The sequence below is a fragment of the Pogoniulus pusillus genome, chromosome 2 (assembly GCF_015220805.1).
Source record: "Pogoniulus pusillus isolate bPogPus1 chromosome 2, bPogPus1.pri, whole genome shotgun sequence".
Taxonomy (NCBI): domain Eukaryota; kingdom Metazoa; phylum Chordata; class Aves; order Piciformes; family Lybiidae; genus Pogoniulus; species Pogoniulus pusillus.
In genome coordinates, this window is record NC_087265.1 from 43,665,991 (window position 1) to 43,684,324 (window position 18,334).

The following is an 18,334-nucleotide window of genomic DNA, read 5'->3' on the forward strand; positions in this document are numbered from 1 at the left end:
AAAGACAACACACACATATATACATATGGAAAAAACCCACAGATATTGAGAGACAGACTAGAAGGAGAGAACAGAAGCACAGAGGGCTGGAGCACCTCTCCTCTGAGGACAGACTGGAAGAGTTGAGGCTGTTCAGACGAGAAGAGGAGGCTCCCAGGTGACCTCCTTGTTGTGGCCTTCCAGTATCTGAAGGAGGCCTACAAAAAAGCTGGGGAGGGACTTTTTAGCCTCTCAGGGAGTGACAGGACTAGGGAGAATGGAGCAAAGCTGGAGGTGGGTAGGTTCCAACTGGGAGTGAGGAGGAAGCTGTTGAGCATGAGAGTGAAGAGAGCCAGGAATGGGTTGCCCAGGGAGGTGGTTGAGGCCCCATTGCTGGAGCTGTTTGAGGCCAAGCTGGATAAGGCTGTGGGCAGCCTGCTCTAGGGTAGGGTGTCCTTGCCCATGGCAGGGGGGTTGGAACTAGATGATCCTTGCGGTCCCTTCCAACCCTGACTGATTCTAAGACTCTAACACAAGATTCTCATATTAGCCTATGCATATCTGACAGCTAAAGCCAAAAGCTTTGTTTACAAGAGCAAATAAAAGCACCAGACCTATTGTGACACCATAGAGAAACAGTCTGAGACACTGCCACGAACGACAGGCAGCAATGCTACCAATGTGCAGCTATTCAAATTAAAGCTAGGCACTGTACTAATCTCATAATTGTCAACAAAGACGAGGAGGGATGCTTCTGATAAGGGCATAAATTTAGCAAGATAAAACTGCAGGGTAAGGGGGAGATAGCTGCTCTTCCAGCTGACAGAGGACATCAGGATGCCAAGACCCTGAGGAAAACAGACAGCAGCTAGCATTATCCACTAGGTGGTGATAAATTTGCTTGTATTGTATTTTCTCTGCTACTAGTGACACCTGTCTGGGCAAGTAAAAAAAGGTAAGTTCTCATTTTGCTGAAGCAGAAAGGATAAGCTGAAGCAAGTGGCTACATCTTGTTTAACCAGCAGTATTCCCATTCCAGAATACAGAAATCAACTTAAAACTTGGCCTCCAGCTATAAACCAGCATCTTTCAAGAAGACTGCAGATGATGTAATTTTCTGATTCATAACAGAAGGTAACTCACAAGATATAGAGTACTTAATTTACTTGCAAATACATGGAGTCAACAGAAGTATCACTGCATTCAAAGCTTGGTTAAACAGAGGCTAATTATAATATTGTATGCTGCATTAAATATCAGGAAGAAATAAGTAACAGCTGTAGATGGTCTGACCAAAACCAGTCAAATATTTCAGAACACATGAAACCTGAAATGCACTAAACTAAGTGGTTGGTAAGGAACACATGGATATAATTTCAAGAACTAGATGGAAATGGACTGGATGATCTTGGAGGTCTCTTCAAACCTGGTTGAAATAAGGAAGAAAGGCTGAATGAACAGGAATAACTTCCAAAATGCAAGTTACTTCAGTCTGTAATTTAAATTATGGATAGTCTGTTTTATCTGGGTTTTTTATCCTGTAATTCTTGTGCACTAACACATAGAAGAAGTCTGTAAATCTGGACTGCTGAACTGAAATAACCATTTTGCAGCTGATCTTCCAGGCACACTCATAAATAATATTATGAGTTATGGTAACAATATGGAAGGCTGGATCCTACATCTGAAATTGTTCAGCCATGGATAAACAGAGAACTGCTGACATTAGTCTAACCTGACAAGAAGAGGTTACAATGAGAACAGGTGGTGTATACTAATCTTAGTGGTCACTGATGATTTGTTTCTCTACCAATGTAAGCAGCCATGAAATGATGATTGATGTAAACAGCCATGAAATGCTCTTTGAATGAAAACAAACACCTTGGCTCTATGATGTTACTATAAAAATAATAAAATACAGATAGGCTTAAAATGTTTAGCTAGGATTTCTAGTATTATGTAATATTACACCTAGAAACACACTGTAGCACCATTTAACTTCTGTGACACTGACAGCTCTAAAACCAGAATCAAACAACACAGAGAAAAAGCTGGTAGTTTTCACACACTTTTGGGAGTACTGCCATGAAGAGAGATTCTTGGTTGGTGGTGAAGAAAAGGCTCCTCCTCTAATCCTCATGTAAGGTAAATAAAAATAATGTCTGCTGTGTAAGATTCAAAACACCCTCTGATTTGAAAACCAGCAATATGGCAATGACAGAGAGAGAAACTCATTCTAATCAGTAGAGGAGATTTTACAGCTTGAGAAGGAAGACAGAAATCCAACATAAAATGTTGATAGATGGAAAGCAAAACCTTAAAGAAGAAAACTAAATACACGTAAGGCAAAATGTTTTCAGTTTTGTACTGCTGCTGCATATACCCAAAGTGAACTGAGTGGCACAGCTTTCCATCTTGCATAAGCCTGCTTGTGAAAACCAGAAGATTTCATCTAGATGTACAAAGTTCTCAAAATGTACTTTATGGAGAGGATGGAATTTCTTTACTTTCTTATTTTTTAAAAGAAAACAACTCTCTGGTGAGTAATACCAATACTGAGGCACACAAAAAATACAAAGTGACAAACATATTCACCTGGCTACTGAATACATAAAGAGAAAATCATTGTCAGGTGATCCAGGATTCTTACTGTAATCCAGATACTTCTTCTGTGTGGTACTTTTTATATCTTTCATTACAGACTCCATTTCTTTACTGAGATTGGTTTCAGACTACAAACAAAGACACAAAAGAGGATTAGTTCATTTTTCCTGAAGAAATGGCAATAAGCATAGCAATTTCAGATTTATAAACACACATTTGTGTTCTGAAAACACACACATTGAAAGACAGCACTCTGTTTCACACAAATGTTACAATACTCTGAAAGTTATTTGGATTTGTTTTGAGTATGAAAACATCACTGGTTGGTCCATCTCCTGAGTTCAACAATCTCACTGCTTGCATTATTTTAAAGTCTATTTGCATACAGCACAAGAAAGTATCTCAAAATATCTCCATCAAGACTGCAAGGCCAGCAAAATTTAATAGAAATCATCCCATCGTTCAAAAGGACCTCTCAAGAAGTTTTGAAACACATCAGCATCTACAAACTGCTCTTTCTGTACAAATAATTCATGCCTTAAAACGTTCTGATCTGTTAAAATGTATTCTGATCTAGGGTAGGGTGTCTCTGCCCAAGGCAGGGGGGTTGGAACTAGATGATCCTTGTGTTCCCTTCCAACCCTGACTGATTCTATGGTTCTGTGGAGTCGTCGTCCCTGGAGATGTTCAAGAAAAGCCTGGATGAGGCACTTAGTGCCATGGTCTAGTTGACTGGCTAGGTCTGGGTGCTAGGTTGGACTGGATGATCTTGAAGGTCTCTTCCAACCTGGCTGATTCTATGATTCTCAAAGAACACTCTTTAAACAGCTTCCAGTTACAAAGATATTGTTGTTTTCACATTATAAAGAAATAATAAATGAATTTTACATGACATAAATCAATTCTATTTAAATTAATACAGAGAGAAGTGAAAATACACTCCATCAAAAAACATATTAATCACATCATAGCTCTTATTTTACATGGGCAGTGAAGTACTGCAAATATTTAATATGTCTTGATATTAAAGAAAAAAAATATTTTCCTTCCTATCAGAAGAAAGCTAATTTTGCCAGGTTGTCAAGTTATGGAGCAAAGCTGGAAGTGGGGAGATTCAGACTGAACATGAGGAGGAAGTTGTTCAGCATGAGAGTGGTGAAAGCCTGGAATGGGTTGCCCAGTTTGGTGGTTGAGGCCACATCCCTGGAGGTTTTTAAGGCCAGGCTGGATGAGGCTGTGGGCAGCCTGCTCTAGGGTAGGGTGTCCCTGCCCATGGCACAGTGTTGGAACTAGATGATCCTTGTGGTCCCTTCCAACCCTGACTGATTCTGTGATTCTAATTGTTTAAGAGGTCACAAATGCAATATAACGTAAAAACTGAAAGGTAGAGGCAAATTAACAAGGATCTTTCTGCCTTACACTGATGCTTACTGGGAAAGTTCCCAGCTGTTCTTGAAGATCTTCCACCTCTTGTACAAGATCTTGCATACACTTGTTACTGTGACTTTGCCAAAGGCTTCTCTCCACGTTGTTTCCAGGATAACAAGGAAGAACACTGTTAGCAAATTGCCTACAGAGAGGACAAGTAAATTCTCCTTTGTCCACTGAAAATCCCTGGAGGACCTGGTCATTCTAAAAGAAAACAAAGAAGATGTAGCTCAAATTTTACAGAAAGTTACGATTTTTTTAGTTTGATATTTAAGGTGCATAGCTAAAGAATTAAGCTGAAAGGCAGAAACTGTGAAGAAAGAATACTTAAATAGCTCTGAATTGTAGCAAAAAAGGATTTAACTTGTAGAGACTGCCTTAGAATATTCCAATTCAACTAATTTTCCTAATTTTTAAGAACTCTTAATTTTTAAGAACTCCTCTCTGATTCTGTGGCATTATTGTGCCATTCAGAGTATCTGCAACTGGGCTGCAAGAGGTTGAGGGGGATGAAAGAGGCCAGCACATCAATAAAGCACCACCATTTTTTGCTCAGACCACATGAGAACAAAAGTATGTCTTCTCTAGTGAACAATTCCCGAGGCTTGGCTAACTGTATTTAACTCACAAGAGTTGACCTACTTTCACTCATTTCTCTGAACTGCATGTATATACCCCTAATTTTTGGTAACTTGGGGTTTGAGACTAAGAATTAACCAAAAGCAAAAGTTTATATTTGTAAAATTTCACTCTCATTTTTTCTTCAGTTGTTGTGGTAGGCCTGATAAGCCCAAAATAAGCTTATACATGGCTTGGCTTGCCCAGGCATGTTTTTCTGCTCTCCCTCCTTCTGTTTTGGGGAGAAGCAATCGCAGGAAAGAAGACAAAAGAACCTGGAGCCACCGAGTAAGGACTCTGGCTTGCCCAGACTTGTTTTACATCCTGTGGTAAACAAGGTACACAGGCTTAGTTTGTGCTTGCCTTGTGCAAGGCTTGTGCTTTTGGCAAATTTGGGTAAAGCAAGCCTGTGGCTTCACCTAATATAGTCAAGCTTGGCTAACTGCCATTCTGATTGGCTATTCTGTATCCAAAGGCCCAATAGTCTTGGCCCACATTGATAAAAGAAATACACAGGTAAATGCAGTGGGCTCTGACATTCTATTCATGCCTGCTGCTGCTGCTGCTCCTCCTTGCATCCTGCCTGCCCCTCTGCAAGGCTTCTGCTGAATTGGGAATCAAGAGGAACCAGATCAGAGACTATGCTATGGACTCCCAGCTTCCTGAGAAAAGAGCCTGGGAAACTCAAAAGCCTCTAACAGCTTTGAGATCACTGACAGCAACCTCTCCACAGGCTTTGGGAACTGTCTGATACTATTTTGTGAGTAAATAGTTAAAAGCCTTGTCTAATTCATTGCTTGCCTTCTGCCATAAGCAGAAAGGAGCTTCCTGTGTCTTCTAGTGGATAAGCAGTATAATTAACTGCAAGAATCTTCTCTTCCAGTATAATGTTTGCATTTGCCACTTTCAGAAGTAAGTGCTCTAGTTTTGCCTGTTCCCTGCGTGTATGAATTTCCAAACCATTGCATTTTTAAACATTGTGAATAAGTTTTCTGGAGATGTTTAATGTTAATAAACAGTTTTCGTAGTTATTAACAATCTTCATCTGGATATCAAAATTCATAGAGATTATTAATTTTACATAATCCATCACACAGTTCCACTGTAACTCCTAACACCCTTAAAATATGAAAATACAAATTTGTGACAAAGTAATGAAAAAGGTGTAGGTACTGCTTACTTTGCCTCAAAATGCATAGCAGAATAAAACCCCACCAAAATCCAGTAATTCCATTTTTAGCAGAGTAATTTAGTCCAGTATTTTACTGATATATCCAAATAAATGAAAGCAAAGCACTTTAATGTCAAGATGTAGTAAGACATTTAGTATCTACAGTTCTTGAAACATAAAAAAAAACATCTTGTCCATTCATGCATGTCCATCAATTCTTCTTTCTCTGAACAGGATCAAACCAACTGATTTCACTAAAACAGTTCAGATGCAAAGAGATCATCTTTAGTTCTACTTACCCGTAAAGATTCCATGTAAGATTTGTGACAATCTATATGTAAAGTGTGACCACAAGTTTGTACATAAACACCTCCTTCCCAACCTATTGACACTGCTTGCAAGCAGGAACTCTAAAACAAACAAAAAACAGATAGAAAACATAACATTATATATAAAGGTATTCATCACAACTTATTCCAATTTCTATTTAAATAGAAGGTTTTATTTGCATGCTATGTATTAAAAGACATATGCTGTGAAAGTAAAGACATTCACAGGATCACATTTTTTCTATTTATTTATGCTAACTTACATGGCCATCACAAGGTGTTCAAGAAAAGCCTGGATGAGGCACTTAGTGCCATGGTCTAGTTGACTGGATAGGGCTGGGTGCTAGGTTGGACTGGCTGATCTTGGAGGTCTCTTCCAACCTGGTTGATTCTATGATTCTATCCTTTCCATAAGAGAGTCCAAAACAACTTGTGCAATTCTGGTCACTTAAGATAATGATTTCTTTAAAGGACCTCCTGTATTACAGCATGAAGACAGCTCTAACTTTACTATCTTTTCCAACAGTAGAAGTTATCCCACATACAAGGGTAATACACTGCTTCAACACATTTCATTCAGTTTGGTAGGTAAACAGAGTAATGAGATCAGAGTTATATAATTAAATACCAATCTGTTGTTAAAATTCAGCATAAAGAGGAGGTTTAATGTGTTGTTGAAGAGCAAGATATACAACACATCACAAGCCCAAAAGAGAAAAAATACTTGTTTAGTGAAATGAGTCTTATACTAGGAGTGTTCTGAAAACACTGGCCTTATTCAAAGACTGTACTTCTAAGTCCACATGTCAAAAGAGTTACTTCACTGGTAGCTCTAACCAAATAATGAACTGAGAAAACACTCACCACTGGCAACATTATGGTAAGGAGTTCTAGAATATCATCACCCAGAATATCTAGCTATAATCAGTCTAATCATTAAGCCTCTCCTTCTCAAAGAAAATTTATGCACAGATTGAAATGCACATTCTGGTGATACATTCAATGAAGAGAAAATATTTATGGCTATCAGAACTGGAAATTTTTTCCTGTAGACTCACCCTAAAGGTTTTAATATATGATGCAAAACAAGGGCACTATGAATAACAAATGCTGATAATTATTAAAGAATGTCCTAACACCTCTTTTTAATTTCCCTGCATGTGAACAGGAAATAAATACAAATTCTATCCACAAGACATGCTCCTATTCACCTTGCCTCAATCTGACATTGTAAATGTGCTATGATGCTTTCAAAAGCCACAGAACAAGAAAAGTTTTCTTTTTGTGCTACTGGTTCCTGCATGATTTAGTGAACTGCACATCATCAGTAAGTTTGCAGATGACACCAAGCTAGGAGCAGGTGTTGATCTGTTGGAGGGTAGGAGAGCCCTGCAGAGGGACCTGGACAGGCTGGATGGATGGGCAGAGGCCAATGGGATGAGACTGAACAAGGCTAAGTGCAGGGTTCTACACTTTGGCCACAACAACCCCAAGCACTGCTACAGGCTGGTGACAGTGGCTGGAGAGCAGCCAGGAAGAAAGGGACCTGTGGGTACTGGCAGATAGTAGCTGAACATGAGCCAGCAGTGTGCCCAGGTGGCCAAGAGATCCTATGGCATCCTGGCCTGGATCAGGAAGAGTGTGGCCAGTAGGACAAGGGAGGTTATTCTGCTTCATCACTGGTCAGGCCATACGTGGAGTTCTGTGTCCAGTTCTGGGCTCCTCAATTCAAGAGAGAAGTTAAGATACTGGAACGTGTCCAGAGAAGGGCAACAAAGATGATGAGGGACCTGGAACACAGCCCTGTGAGGAGAGGCTGAGGAAGCTGGGGTTGTGCAGCCTGGAGAAGAGGAGGCTCAGGGCTGACCTCATTGCTGTCTACAACTACCTGAAGGAAGGCTGTAGCCAGGTGGGGGTTGGTCTCTTCTGCCAGGCAACCAGCAACAGAACAAAGAGACACAGTCTCAAGTTGTGGTGGGGAGGTGTAGTCTGGACGTTGGGAGGAAATTCTTGACAGCGAGAGTGATTGGCATTGGAATGGGCTGCCAGGGGAGGTGGTGGAGTCACTGTCCCTGGAGGTGTTCAAGAAAAGACTGGATGAGGCACTTAGTGCCATGGTCTAGTTGATTGGATAGGGTTGGGTGCTATGTTGGCCTGGATGACCATGGAGATCTCTTCCAACCTGGTTGATTCTGTGATAGCAGTATGTGTTACATCATTCTGAAACATAAATATGAGAGAGACTGGGGAATAAACACATATCTGGCCTTTGTCAGTAAAACAGAGGCTTGGGCAAAGACCCTTCTCAACAGAATTGCAGAATATATCTGGTTGGAAGAGAGATCTACAAAATCATCCAGTCCAACCTGATTGGACAGGGCCGGGTGCTAGGTTGGACTGGATGATCTTGGAGGTCTCTTCCAACCTGGCTGATTCTATTAGTAAGGTCATATGACATACCTGGATAAGCCCCACTGGGCAAATGTTTCATTCAGGAGAAGCATTATTTATCACAAGTATTTAACACTTAGCAGCAGTTTCAAAAGGGGAAAAAAACCTACACACCAACAAACCATCCTAGAGGCTTTGCATTAAGGCTTTACTCTATTACTCCTGAGTTCAGAAACAAAGGCAATTCCAAAGTAAATCAGGCTTGAGATGGAGCACATCCATATATAAGTTACTGATTACAGAGCACTAAGTGATTCTGGTAGCATGTGAAATTTTATCTCTCTGTCCTTAACCATACTTTTCCATGTTAAAAATAATCACTTCAAGTGATTTCTCCTTTAATGGTCACATGCTTTATGCCCTAACAGACAGATGGCATCAAAATCCAGATTAGAAAGCACAAAAGGAATTCCCATGGAATAAACTGGTCTGCTTTGCCCAATCTGTATATAGTATATAGCTTTTCAGGGCTTTTTTCCTCTTCTAATAGAATAAATCAGATCATATTTCACAACAAATTTTTTACATCTAGGTGATATTATTCAGTTGCCCCCTGAAATCTGCTGTTTGAGGAAGGACACTTACTGGAAAGGACATAGTTGGTAAACAAGAACTTACTGCTTAGCTCAGCTGAACTGCAGATACTAACAGAAGTTTATCTTTTTATGCCAAACGAAACTTAAGGATTAGTTCTTTCATGCAGAGACTTTTTTTAGCACAGTAGTCACTTGGAAACTTTTAAGTAAAAATAGCTAATTCAACTAATGTTTGAATAAGGACTGGGATTTTGAAAGGAGATCTATTTGCTCATGGCATTACAGTGTATTTTAGACTAACTCATTGGTGATGTTACAGCACAGAAAGGGAAGTACACACTTCAGTGAGGTCAAGTTTTTCCAGTAACATTTTGCTTGGAACTCCATTAGTAGGATGCCAACATAAAAACAAAAGCTACGGTACAGCTTCTATGCTTTTTGTCACTTCAGTAGGAAAAAAAAATACTCATTTATCACTTGAAACAATAAACACCACCATTGTTAAAAGAAGAAAAGCTTGTCCACAGATTCTTGCAGAACAAAACAAAAGCACTTCCTGTTCAAAACTAATTTCCTGCTTAGATATTTAAAAGTTTTACTTTCTAACAAGAAGTACAGCATTTGTCTCAGGAGAAGGTGCTTTTCTGTACACACTATCAACTTTTGAAAACTTTATCAAAACATTTAGGAAATGTACCCTAAATCAATCTGCATAACCAAGCTTGGCTGTGGTTGGCAAATTTCAATTATCTGTGAGGATAAGAGGTTGTAAGAAAGCCAGCAATAGCATCAGAATTGCCCGTGTTTCCTCTTCAAAGCTAGTACTTAAGCTGATTATTTAGTTAGATCTGCCTAAGAGTGGATATGTCACTTGAGACTAGTCTATAGGAGCTAAATTAGGATCATAGGTTACATATTTTTCTCCCATTGAATGGCCTCTCAGCACAGCTGCGTATTATCTTACACAGCAGTTCACACATAACAAAGTAAAGTCACAGCAGTTCCACAAGGGAACCACATCCTGACAAGAATCTGCTCTCAATTAAACATGAAAAGCTGTAATGTGGTTTTGTGAAGCAATGTGAAATGGAGTAGCTAACAGAACTGCAAAATGGACAATAACACAACAATTCATGTGGAAGTCAACATAGAATCAAGCAGGTTGGAAGAGACCTCCAAGATCGTCCAGTCCAATCTACCACCCAGCCCTATCCAGTCAACTAGACCATGGCACCAAGTGCCTCATTCAGGCTTTTCTTGAACACCTCCAGGGATGGTGACTCCACCACCTCCTCTGGCAGCCCATTCCAATGGCAAATCACTCTCTCTGTGAAGAACTTCCTCCTACTATGCCGACTTGATGACTCAGCAGAAGAAAGCAAAGTCTTCTGCTGGTCCCTCCTTTCCATCCTCCTGTTCTCTAGACTGGCTCAGAACACTGCTACAGGTTAAAACAATTCTTCCCACTTAATCTGTGCTACCAAAAATATTTCTAACTGATTAAGAGAAATTCCTTCATCAGATTCTCCGAATAGCCACAAGAAATCATATTTGAAAGTAACAGTTAATATGACAAAGTCCGAGATGAGATGCATCCATGTGTGCTGAAGGAGCTGGATGAAGGTTACTGTTAAAGCCATTTTTGAAAGGTCATGGAGAACAGTGAGGGTGCCCAGGGATTGGAAGAAAGCCAGCGTCACTTCAAAAAGGAGGAGGACGACCCAGGAAACTACAGGTCCGTCAACCTGACCTCCACCCCTGGAAAGATCATGAGGCAGCTAATTGTGGAGGTCATCTCTAAGAATGTGAAGGAAAATAAAGTTACCAAGAATAGTCATCATAGATTTCCAAAGGAAAAATCATGCTTGACCAATCTGATACCCTTCTGTGATGGCCTGGTTAGACGAGGCGAGAGCTGCAGATGTTGCCTAACCCGATTTCAGCAAGGCTTTTCATTTTGACACTGTCTCCTATAACATCCTCACAGGTTAGCCTAGAAAGTGTGGGTTAGATAAGTGGACAGTGATGTGGATTGAGAACTGGCTGAACAACAGAACTTAAGAGGGTTGTAATCAACGGAGTGAAGTCTAGGTGGAGACCTGTGGTTAGTGATGTTCCTCAGGGGTCAGTACTGAGTAGTAGGAGGACTAAGTTGTAATTTCATTTACCTTTTTACACAAATTTTCTTAGGTGGTAGTATTGTTCCTATAAAATACTCACATCTTTAAAGTATTTCTGTAAAGTTGCAAGCCTCTCTTCATGCAGTGCTGCACAGGTATCTCCAGAACGTATTTGCTCCTCCTCACTAGTTGGTAGTTTCTTTGGCTCAGTGCTATTGCGGCACTGTCCCAACACTGCATGAAGAAAAAATGAAAAGAAAAAAAGCAGCAATTAAGAATGCAACAGATAACAGCATGCCAAATGGTTAAGAAAAAAGCTAATACAAACTAGGACAGAATGAGAGTGTTTGTTCCTTTCCCAAAATCTTCTCAGTCCCCACACGCATGTGCCTCACGGAAAAAAGAGAGGCTGTTTTTCCAGGCTCCACAAGACACAAGAGTATTTGTGCACACATACTAAAAGATGCAGAAACACTGCTTGTCCAACAAGTCACACATTCATACCTGAGGATGCTTGTAATAGTACAACTAGCCCTGTAGGTCTGTCTTCAGTAGAAGGACCACTTTGTCCACAAATGACACAATCATATATTGCCTCGGAAACATGCTGTTCTGATGTAGCTACCTCCATGGCAATATCAGCATCTGGAGATTCTAAGAAAAGAAGGGTAAAGAAACTGATATTAAACAGAGGGAACGAAATTTAATTGCTTCTGCATCAAAGTAGTGACAAAGTATCTGCAAAATAACTTACCTAGTTTATTTTAATCTAAAACATTGGCAATTCCTTGAAACTAACCTTGCTGCTCCAGACAAAAAGACAGCTATGTATCACAGTATCACAGTATTATTAGGAAGAGACCTCACAGATCATCAAGTCCAACCCTTTACCACAGAGCTCAAGGCTAGACCATGGCACCAAGTGCCACGTCCAGTCTTGCCTTGAACAGCCCCAGGGACGGCGACTCCACCACCTCCCCGGGCAGCCCATTCCAGTGTCCAATGACTCTCTCAGTGAAGAACTTTCTCCTCACCTCGAGCCTAAATGTAATGAAGTCCAAGTTTTCCCATATAACAGATTATTCCCAGTGGAATTAAATGTTTAGTTCAAGTTTTTTAAGCTTCCACAAAACAGAAATCTATCTTCTAATTAATTAGATACTACATTGGAAATGTTGAACATAGAGAGATGGAAAAGCAATGAATATGAATCTCTACTAAAATCAGATTTGCTCATAATTGACTCCGAAAACAATCAGGAGGAAAATATCAATCTGGAGACCCCAGAAATAGTTTTAAGATGCTTAGACAAGGTGAATGAAACATACAACTCCAAATGATAGATTTCTAAAAGTATGAGACTTGGACAAAATTTGGAGTTCATTGAGAAAGTAAGCTGCTGCTGTGGAGCAGATGTTAATGTGCATTGTATATAACTCATATCAGAGATCTGGTTTTCAAATGATCCACATTATCATTTCTTAGGGAGAGAGAAACATTTAAGCCTAATGATCAGTGTCCAAGTTACTGCACTTGATCAAGCTTTGTTCACACAACAGTGGTGCTGGTTTCAGGGCAGAGAGCTAACCAAAACAGAAGCAATTCTATGTTACAAACGAAGGTAACAGTTCTTTATTGGATTGAATGACAAGTGCCTTAGGACTAAATGATCCTTTCCTGACTGCTCAAGAACATACATCTGGAATAGAAGGCTGCTTTGTTTCTTCTCTAGAAGATTATTATTCCAAAGAGAAACACTTCCTCCCAACTTTCAACCTTGCCCATTATCTCCTTGATTACATAGGTCAAGGTGCTGGGTAGAGAACTGTCCCAGGTTGAGACAACAGGGTCAAAAATCTGGGGACTAGAAGATTGTTAGTCAATCCCATAATTCTGCTATCTTTTTAAAAGCTCACAACAAGGCCAATTCACTCTCCTTTCCTCCTCCTCCTCCTCCTCCTGCCCTGTGTGTGTAGTAAAAGCCAATTTATGGGGAAGAACATGTAAGCAGTGGGCCTCTTTGGATGGCAGAGGCATTGGGGGGGGGGAGGATTGGAGCATTGGGGAGTGCAGATTTAGTTTTTTGGGATGGGGAAAAATTTGAGGGGGTTGCCATGGATGCAGTAATTGCTTTGTAGAGTCTATCACTGTATTTCTCTCTACATATAATTCTGCATTATTTCTTTCTCCAATTTGATTTGAGAGCTTACATTCTGTTGCTATCTTTAAAAAAAAAACACAACAAGAACCCAAAAACCATCAACAATCTTCACACAGAACTGCTTAGAGAACAGCTGCTCTCTTCTCAAAGTCTACTACAGGTTCAGCACAGAAGGCTTGCTTCTATAATGGGAGGAGTGGATGCCTGGCGACGTTTTTCTTTGTTACTAAAAGCTCCATGCAATGCCCTCACTCATAGGGCTGAATCAAAATCACACTCTTTCAGCAACGACTGACTTAGCAGTCAGTTACTGAGCCACAGGAAAATGAACCCCGGCCTTCGCTGACATGCAGTAAATGTTCTGCACACGACTATCACCATCTAGTGGCAGTCAGACGGACAGTGAAACAAACAGCAGAAAACAGAGTGCCACTGGTTTTTATCAAGTCCAAACATCCAGAAAACCTAGGAACAACTGCAGCACTGAAGGGAGAAAGTAAGCACTGAAGTGATTTTTGCAGTATTTAACACCACCAACAGCTGTGTTAAGGGACACTCACATACACCTGTTTATCAGAAGTGTGATGCAAGAATGACCACAAAGTTCCAGCCTTCTTCCTTACCTTTTTCTATAATATTGTCCATGCAACATGAAATACTCATCCATTCAAGGTTTTAGTAAGTGTAGAAAGATGTGCTAGTTTGAAGCTAGCTAGAATGTTTTGATGAGAAGAATTCAAGAGAGATGTTGAGGTGCTGGAACGTGCCCACGAAGGTGGTTAAAGGCCTGGAACACAAACCCTGTGAGGAAAGGCTGAGGGAGCTGGGGGTGTTTATCCTGGAGAAAAGGAGGCTCAGGGCTGACCTCATTGCTGTCTACAACTGCCCTGAAGGGAGGCTATAGCCAGGTGGGGGTTGGTCTCTTCTCCCAGGCAACCAGCAATAGAACAAGGGGACACAGCCTCAAGTTGTGCTGGGGGAAGTATAGGCTGGATGTTAGGAGGAAATTCTTCCCAGAGAGAGTGATTGGCATTGGAATGGGCTGCCCAGGGAGGTGTCGGAGTCGCCATCCCTGGAGGTGTTCAAGAAAAGCTTGGATGAGGCACTTAGTGCCATGGTCTAGTTGATTGGCCAGGGCTGGGTGCTAGGTTGGACTGGGTGATCTTGGAGATCTCTTCCAACCTGGTTGACTCTATGATTCTAGATTACAGGCTGTGAAAAGGAAACAATGGTGATGTCTACTTCACTCATAGGCTTGCTGAGATGTATAAGAACAAGAACATAGATAGCAGAGTTGCTCTCTGGGCTTTGTGGGCTGCACTTCTCTCTCTAACCTAATCTGCCGTCTGTGTGACTAATCCTTCTGCTTCCTAACCCCCATGGCTGACCCTCCAAGCTACCTTGAGCATAAGGCAAAGCCTTGGGTAAGGTAGAGGGGTGGGAGGAAGGTGGAAGCGTAGTTGGGAACCCCTCCTGGGGACTAAGGTTTCTGGGAGGGCTGTTGTGTCTCTGTATTACTTTTTAACTTGTATATTTCTGTACATAGCTGTATAGATTATAAAGATCTGCTTGTATATTGTGCTAAGCTGTAAATATAGCTTCATTCTCTAATTTCCAAATTGGCTGAGTCTAGTCTGCCTGATTTTCTTAAGTGTTTGGGGGGGGGGAGGGGGAGACAGGTAACACCCAAACCATCACACTTCTTACTAAAAACTTTCCCCCCAGAGCTAGTGAAAGAAAACTAAATCAACATACACAAAACTCACGAGTCAGAGAAACTGGCAAGTATTTAAAATACCAAATAGTTAAGCAGACCAAGAAGCCCCATCATGGCAAAAAAGCTCAATTATTTTTGAATGGATTGTGATTACTGGCTTAAAGTAGCTGCTAGATTCTCTGGAAGATAAGGTGTGGGTTATGTTTGTTAGAAAGGGTACGTTTTGGAAGTGTAATTCTTGGTGTGAGTTCCTAGTAGTCTGGAAAAAAACAGTGTCAGCTATGAACATAACTATGATCTCAAACTTGTCTGCCTTGCTTTGCTGAGTTTTGCCTCTGTGGAGCTCCTGTGAAAGCAATAGATCCTGCCTCACCAGCTACAGGATCTACCTACCCTGCCAAGGAATCAGGACAACGATGTTTCTGTTTGAAATATTGTTGGAAATTAATCTTGTTTCCTGCAAATCTCCTCCTAAAGTATTTCATTAAATGATATTTTACTGTGATGGTACTCACATAGAATCTCTCAGTTTCCTATAAACACATAAGTACAGAATGGCTTTGTGTTTTCCACAGCATTTTGTGAAGTATTTATTTTAAATGACTGGAGTTGTAATTCTGTTTTATTAATGTGCTTCAGAAAACAGAGGTTCTGAACAGTTTATAAAGCACAAAATAATATTTCCCAGCTCCCAGGATGCAATTATAAAAAGACAGCCTAGTTGGCTATTATTTATTTCTCTTTAGACTAATGAAAAACCATAGAATCAGCAAGGTTGGAAGAGACCTCCAAGATCACCCAGTCCAACCTAGCACACAGCCCTGGACTATCAATGAGACCATGGCACTAAGTGTCTCAGCCAGGCTTTTTTGAACACCTCCAGTAATGGTGACTCCACCACCTCCCTGGGCAGCCCATTCCAATGCCAATCACTCGCTCTGGCAACAACTTCCTCCTAACATCCAGCCTAGACTTCCCCCAGCACAACTTGAGACTGTGTCCCCTTGTTCTGTTGCTGGTTGCCTGGCAGAAGAGACCAACCCCCACCTGGCTACAGCCTCCCTTCAGGTAGTTGTAGACAGCAATGAGGTCAGCCCTGAGCCTCCTCTTCTCCAGGCTGCACACCCCCAGATCCCTCAGCCTCTCCTCACAGGGCTGTGTTCCAGGCCTCTCACCAGCTTCATCACCCTTCTCTGGACACGTTCCAGTATCTCAACATCTCTCTTGGATTGAGGAGCCCAGAATTGGACACAGACCTCAAGGTGTGGCCTGACCAGCGTTGAGTATAGGGGAAGAATAACCTCCCTTATAATACATTATATACATTATACATGTGTTACATTATATAACATGTACATATTAACCTAAAATTCTTTCAATCGTGGCTAAAAATCCCATCCAAATCACCACCAGGAACTGCCATATGAACAAAGCTACTTCTACTGAAGTTAAAATCTCTATCTCCTTGTTTCAATTCTTCTAGTCCACAAATCCACAACATTTTTTGCTAATACTAGGAAGCCATTTCCATGAAAAACAGCACTTGGGTTATGTACAAGAACAGTGATTTCTGAGCGTCAAAGGCATCCCTTGTCAGCTATTCATTAAGATATTGATCTTGAGGCATCTCCTCCACCTTTCAAACAGGTTTTGTAGGAGTCTGGATTTTTGTGTTGTGTGGAAACCTCTGGCATCCAAAACAAGACATCTCATCACTCCACGGAAGGTTTAGAGAGTAGGTAGTGACAACAGCAGAGTAAGGAAGACCAAGGTGGCTTTTGTTGCAAGACTGTAGCATGGCTTTACCAGCCAGGCAGCAGTCATACACTTGCTGTCTCATAGCTTATGTCAAGTACTCTTTGTTTACAACTCCAAGCCTCCAAAGATTTAAACTTATGGACTTTACAGAGACTTGTCCTGATGATGTCAACGTGTGTGAAAAGCAAAAGGGACACACAAAAAAGACACATGGCATTGGTATCAATTCATCTCTCATGAGGTTTATGTTTTAACATCCCTCACAGGACCACAGGATATTAGGGGAAGGGACCCAAGGATATCACTGAGTCTAACCCCCCTGCCAGAGCAGGACCACACAATCCAGCACAGATCACAGAGGAATGCATCCAGACAGGCCTTGAAAGTCTCCAGAGAAGGAGACCCCACAACCTCTCTGGGGAGCCTGTTCCAGTGCTCTGGGACCCTTAACAGTAAAGAAGTTCCCCCTTGTGTTGAGGTGGAACCTCCTGTGCTGCAACTTACACCCATTGCTCCTTGTCCTATCCTAGGGGGCAAGTGAGCAGAGCCTGTCCCCCTCCTCCTGACCAGCCCTCAGAAGTTTATAAATCCCTTTTCAGTCTTCTCCAGACTAAAAAGCCGCAGGTCCCTCAGACTCTCCTCATAAACCATGCCCTCCAGTACCCTAATGATCCTTGTAGCTCTCCACTGGACCCTCTCCAGCAGTTTGCTGTCCTTCTTAAACTGGGGAGCCCAAAACTGAACACAGTATTCAAGATGGGGTCTCACCAGGGCAGAGTAGAGGGGGAGAAGAACCTCCCTTGATCTGCTGGACACACTTATCTTAGTAAATCCCAAGATCCCACAGGTCTTCTTGGCCACAAAGGCACATTGCCGGCCCGTGGTTAACTTGCTATCCAGCAGGACTCCCAGGTGCCTCTCCACAGGGCTGCTCTCCAGCAGATCACCTCCCAGCCTGTATTGGTGCAGTTTATTATTCCTTCCCAGGTGCAGGACTCTGCACTTGTCCTTATAGAATCACAGATCCATAGAATCAACCAGGTCGGAAGAGACCTCCAAGATCATCCAGTCCAACCTATCCTCCAGCCCTATCCAGTCAACTAAACCATGGAACCTCATTTGGTTCCTCTGTGCCCAGCTCTCCATTCTGTCCAAGTCTCTCTGGATGGCCACACAGCCTTCAGCTGTATCAGCCAAGCCTCCCAGTTTGGTGTAATCAGCAAACTCCGTCCTCTCATCACCCTCACAGTGGGTTCTGTGACCATTTTTTTTTTTGGTTTTGTGCATCAGAAATCTGGATAAATATGAACTCACTAAAAACAAACACTGAAGGAGGATGAAAACATTTCAACTGTGCCAGAAATCCACAGCAGTATCACAAACTACCATTTTCCTATCTTTTCAAAAAGTTGTTTCACACTATTTGGTTTTGTACAAACAGGAGTGAAAGATCCAGAGGTAG

General features: G+C 41.4%; 1 protein-coding gene across 2 annotated transcripts in view; it reads right to left on the minus strand.

Moving 5' to 3' along the window:
* The window catches only part of UBR3 (ubiquitin protein ligase E3 component n-recognin 3), a 124,428-nt gene that overhangs the window by 43,909 nt on the left and 62,185 nt on the right, over nucleotides 1–18,334 (minus strand). The window contains exons 25-29 of one of the 2 annotated variants that reach the window (XM_064163291.1): nucleotides 11,741–11,890; nucleotides 11,337–11,470; nucleotides 6,100–6,210; nucleotides 4,015–4,215; nucleotides 2,575–2,711 (exon numbers count right to left, since the gene is read on the minus strand). In XM_064163291.1, coding sequence (XP_064019361.1) covers nucleotides 2,575–2,711; nucleotides 4,015–4,215; nucleotides 6,100–6,210; nucleotides 11,337–11,470; nucleotides 11,741–11,890 — 733 coding nt within the window. Of the gene's footprint in view, nucleotides 1–2,574; nucleotides 2,712–4,002; nucleotides 4,216–6,099; nucleotides 6,211–11,336; nucleotides 11,471–11,740; nucleotides 11,891–18,334 lie in introns of both variants that reach the window. The other variant, XM_064163285.1, reaches the window with a different exon arrangement.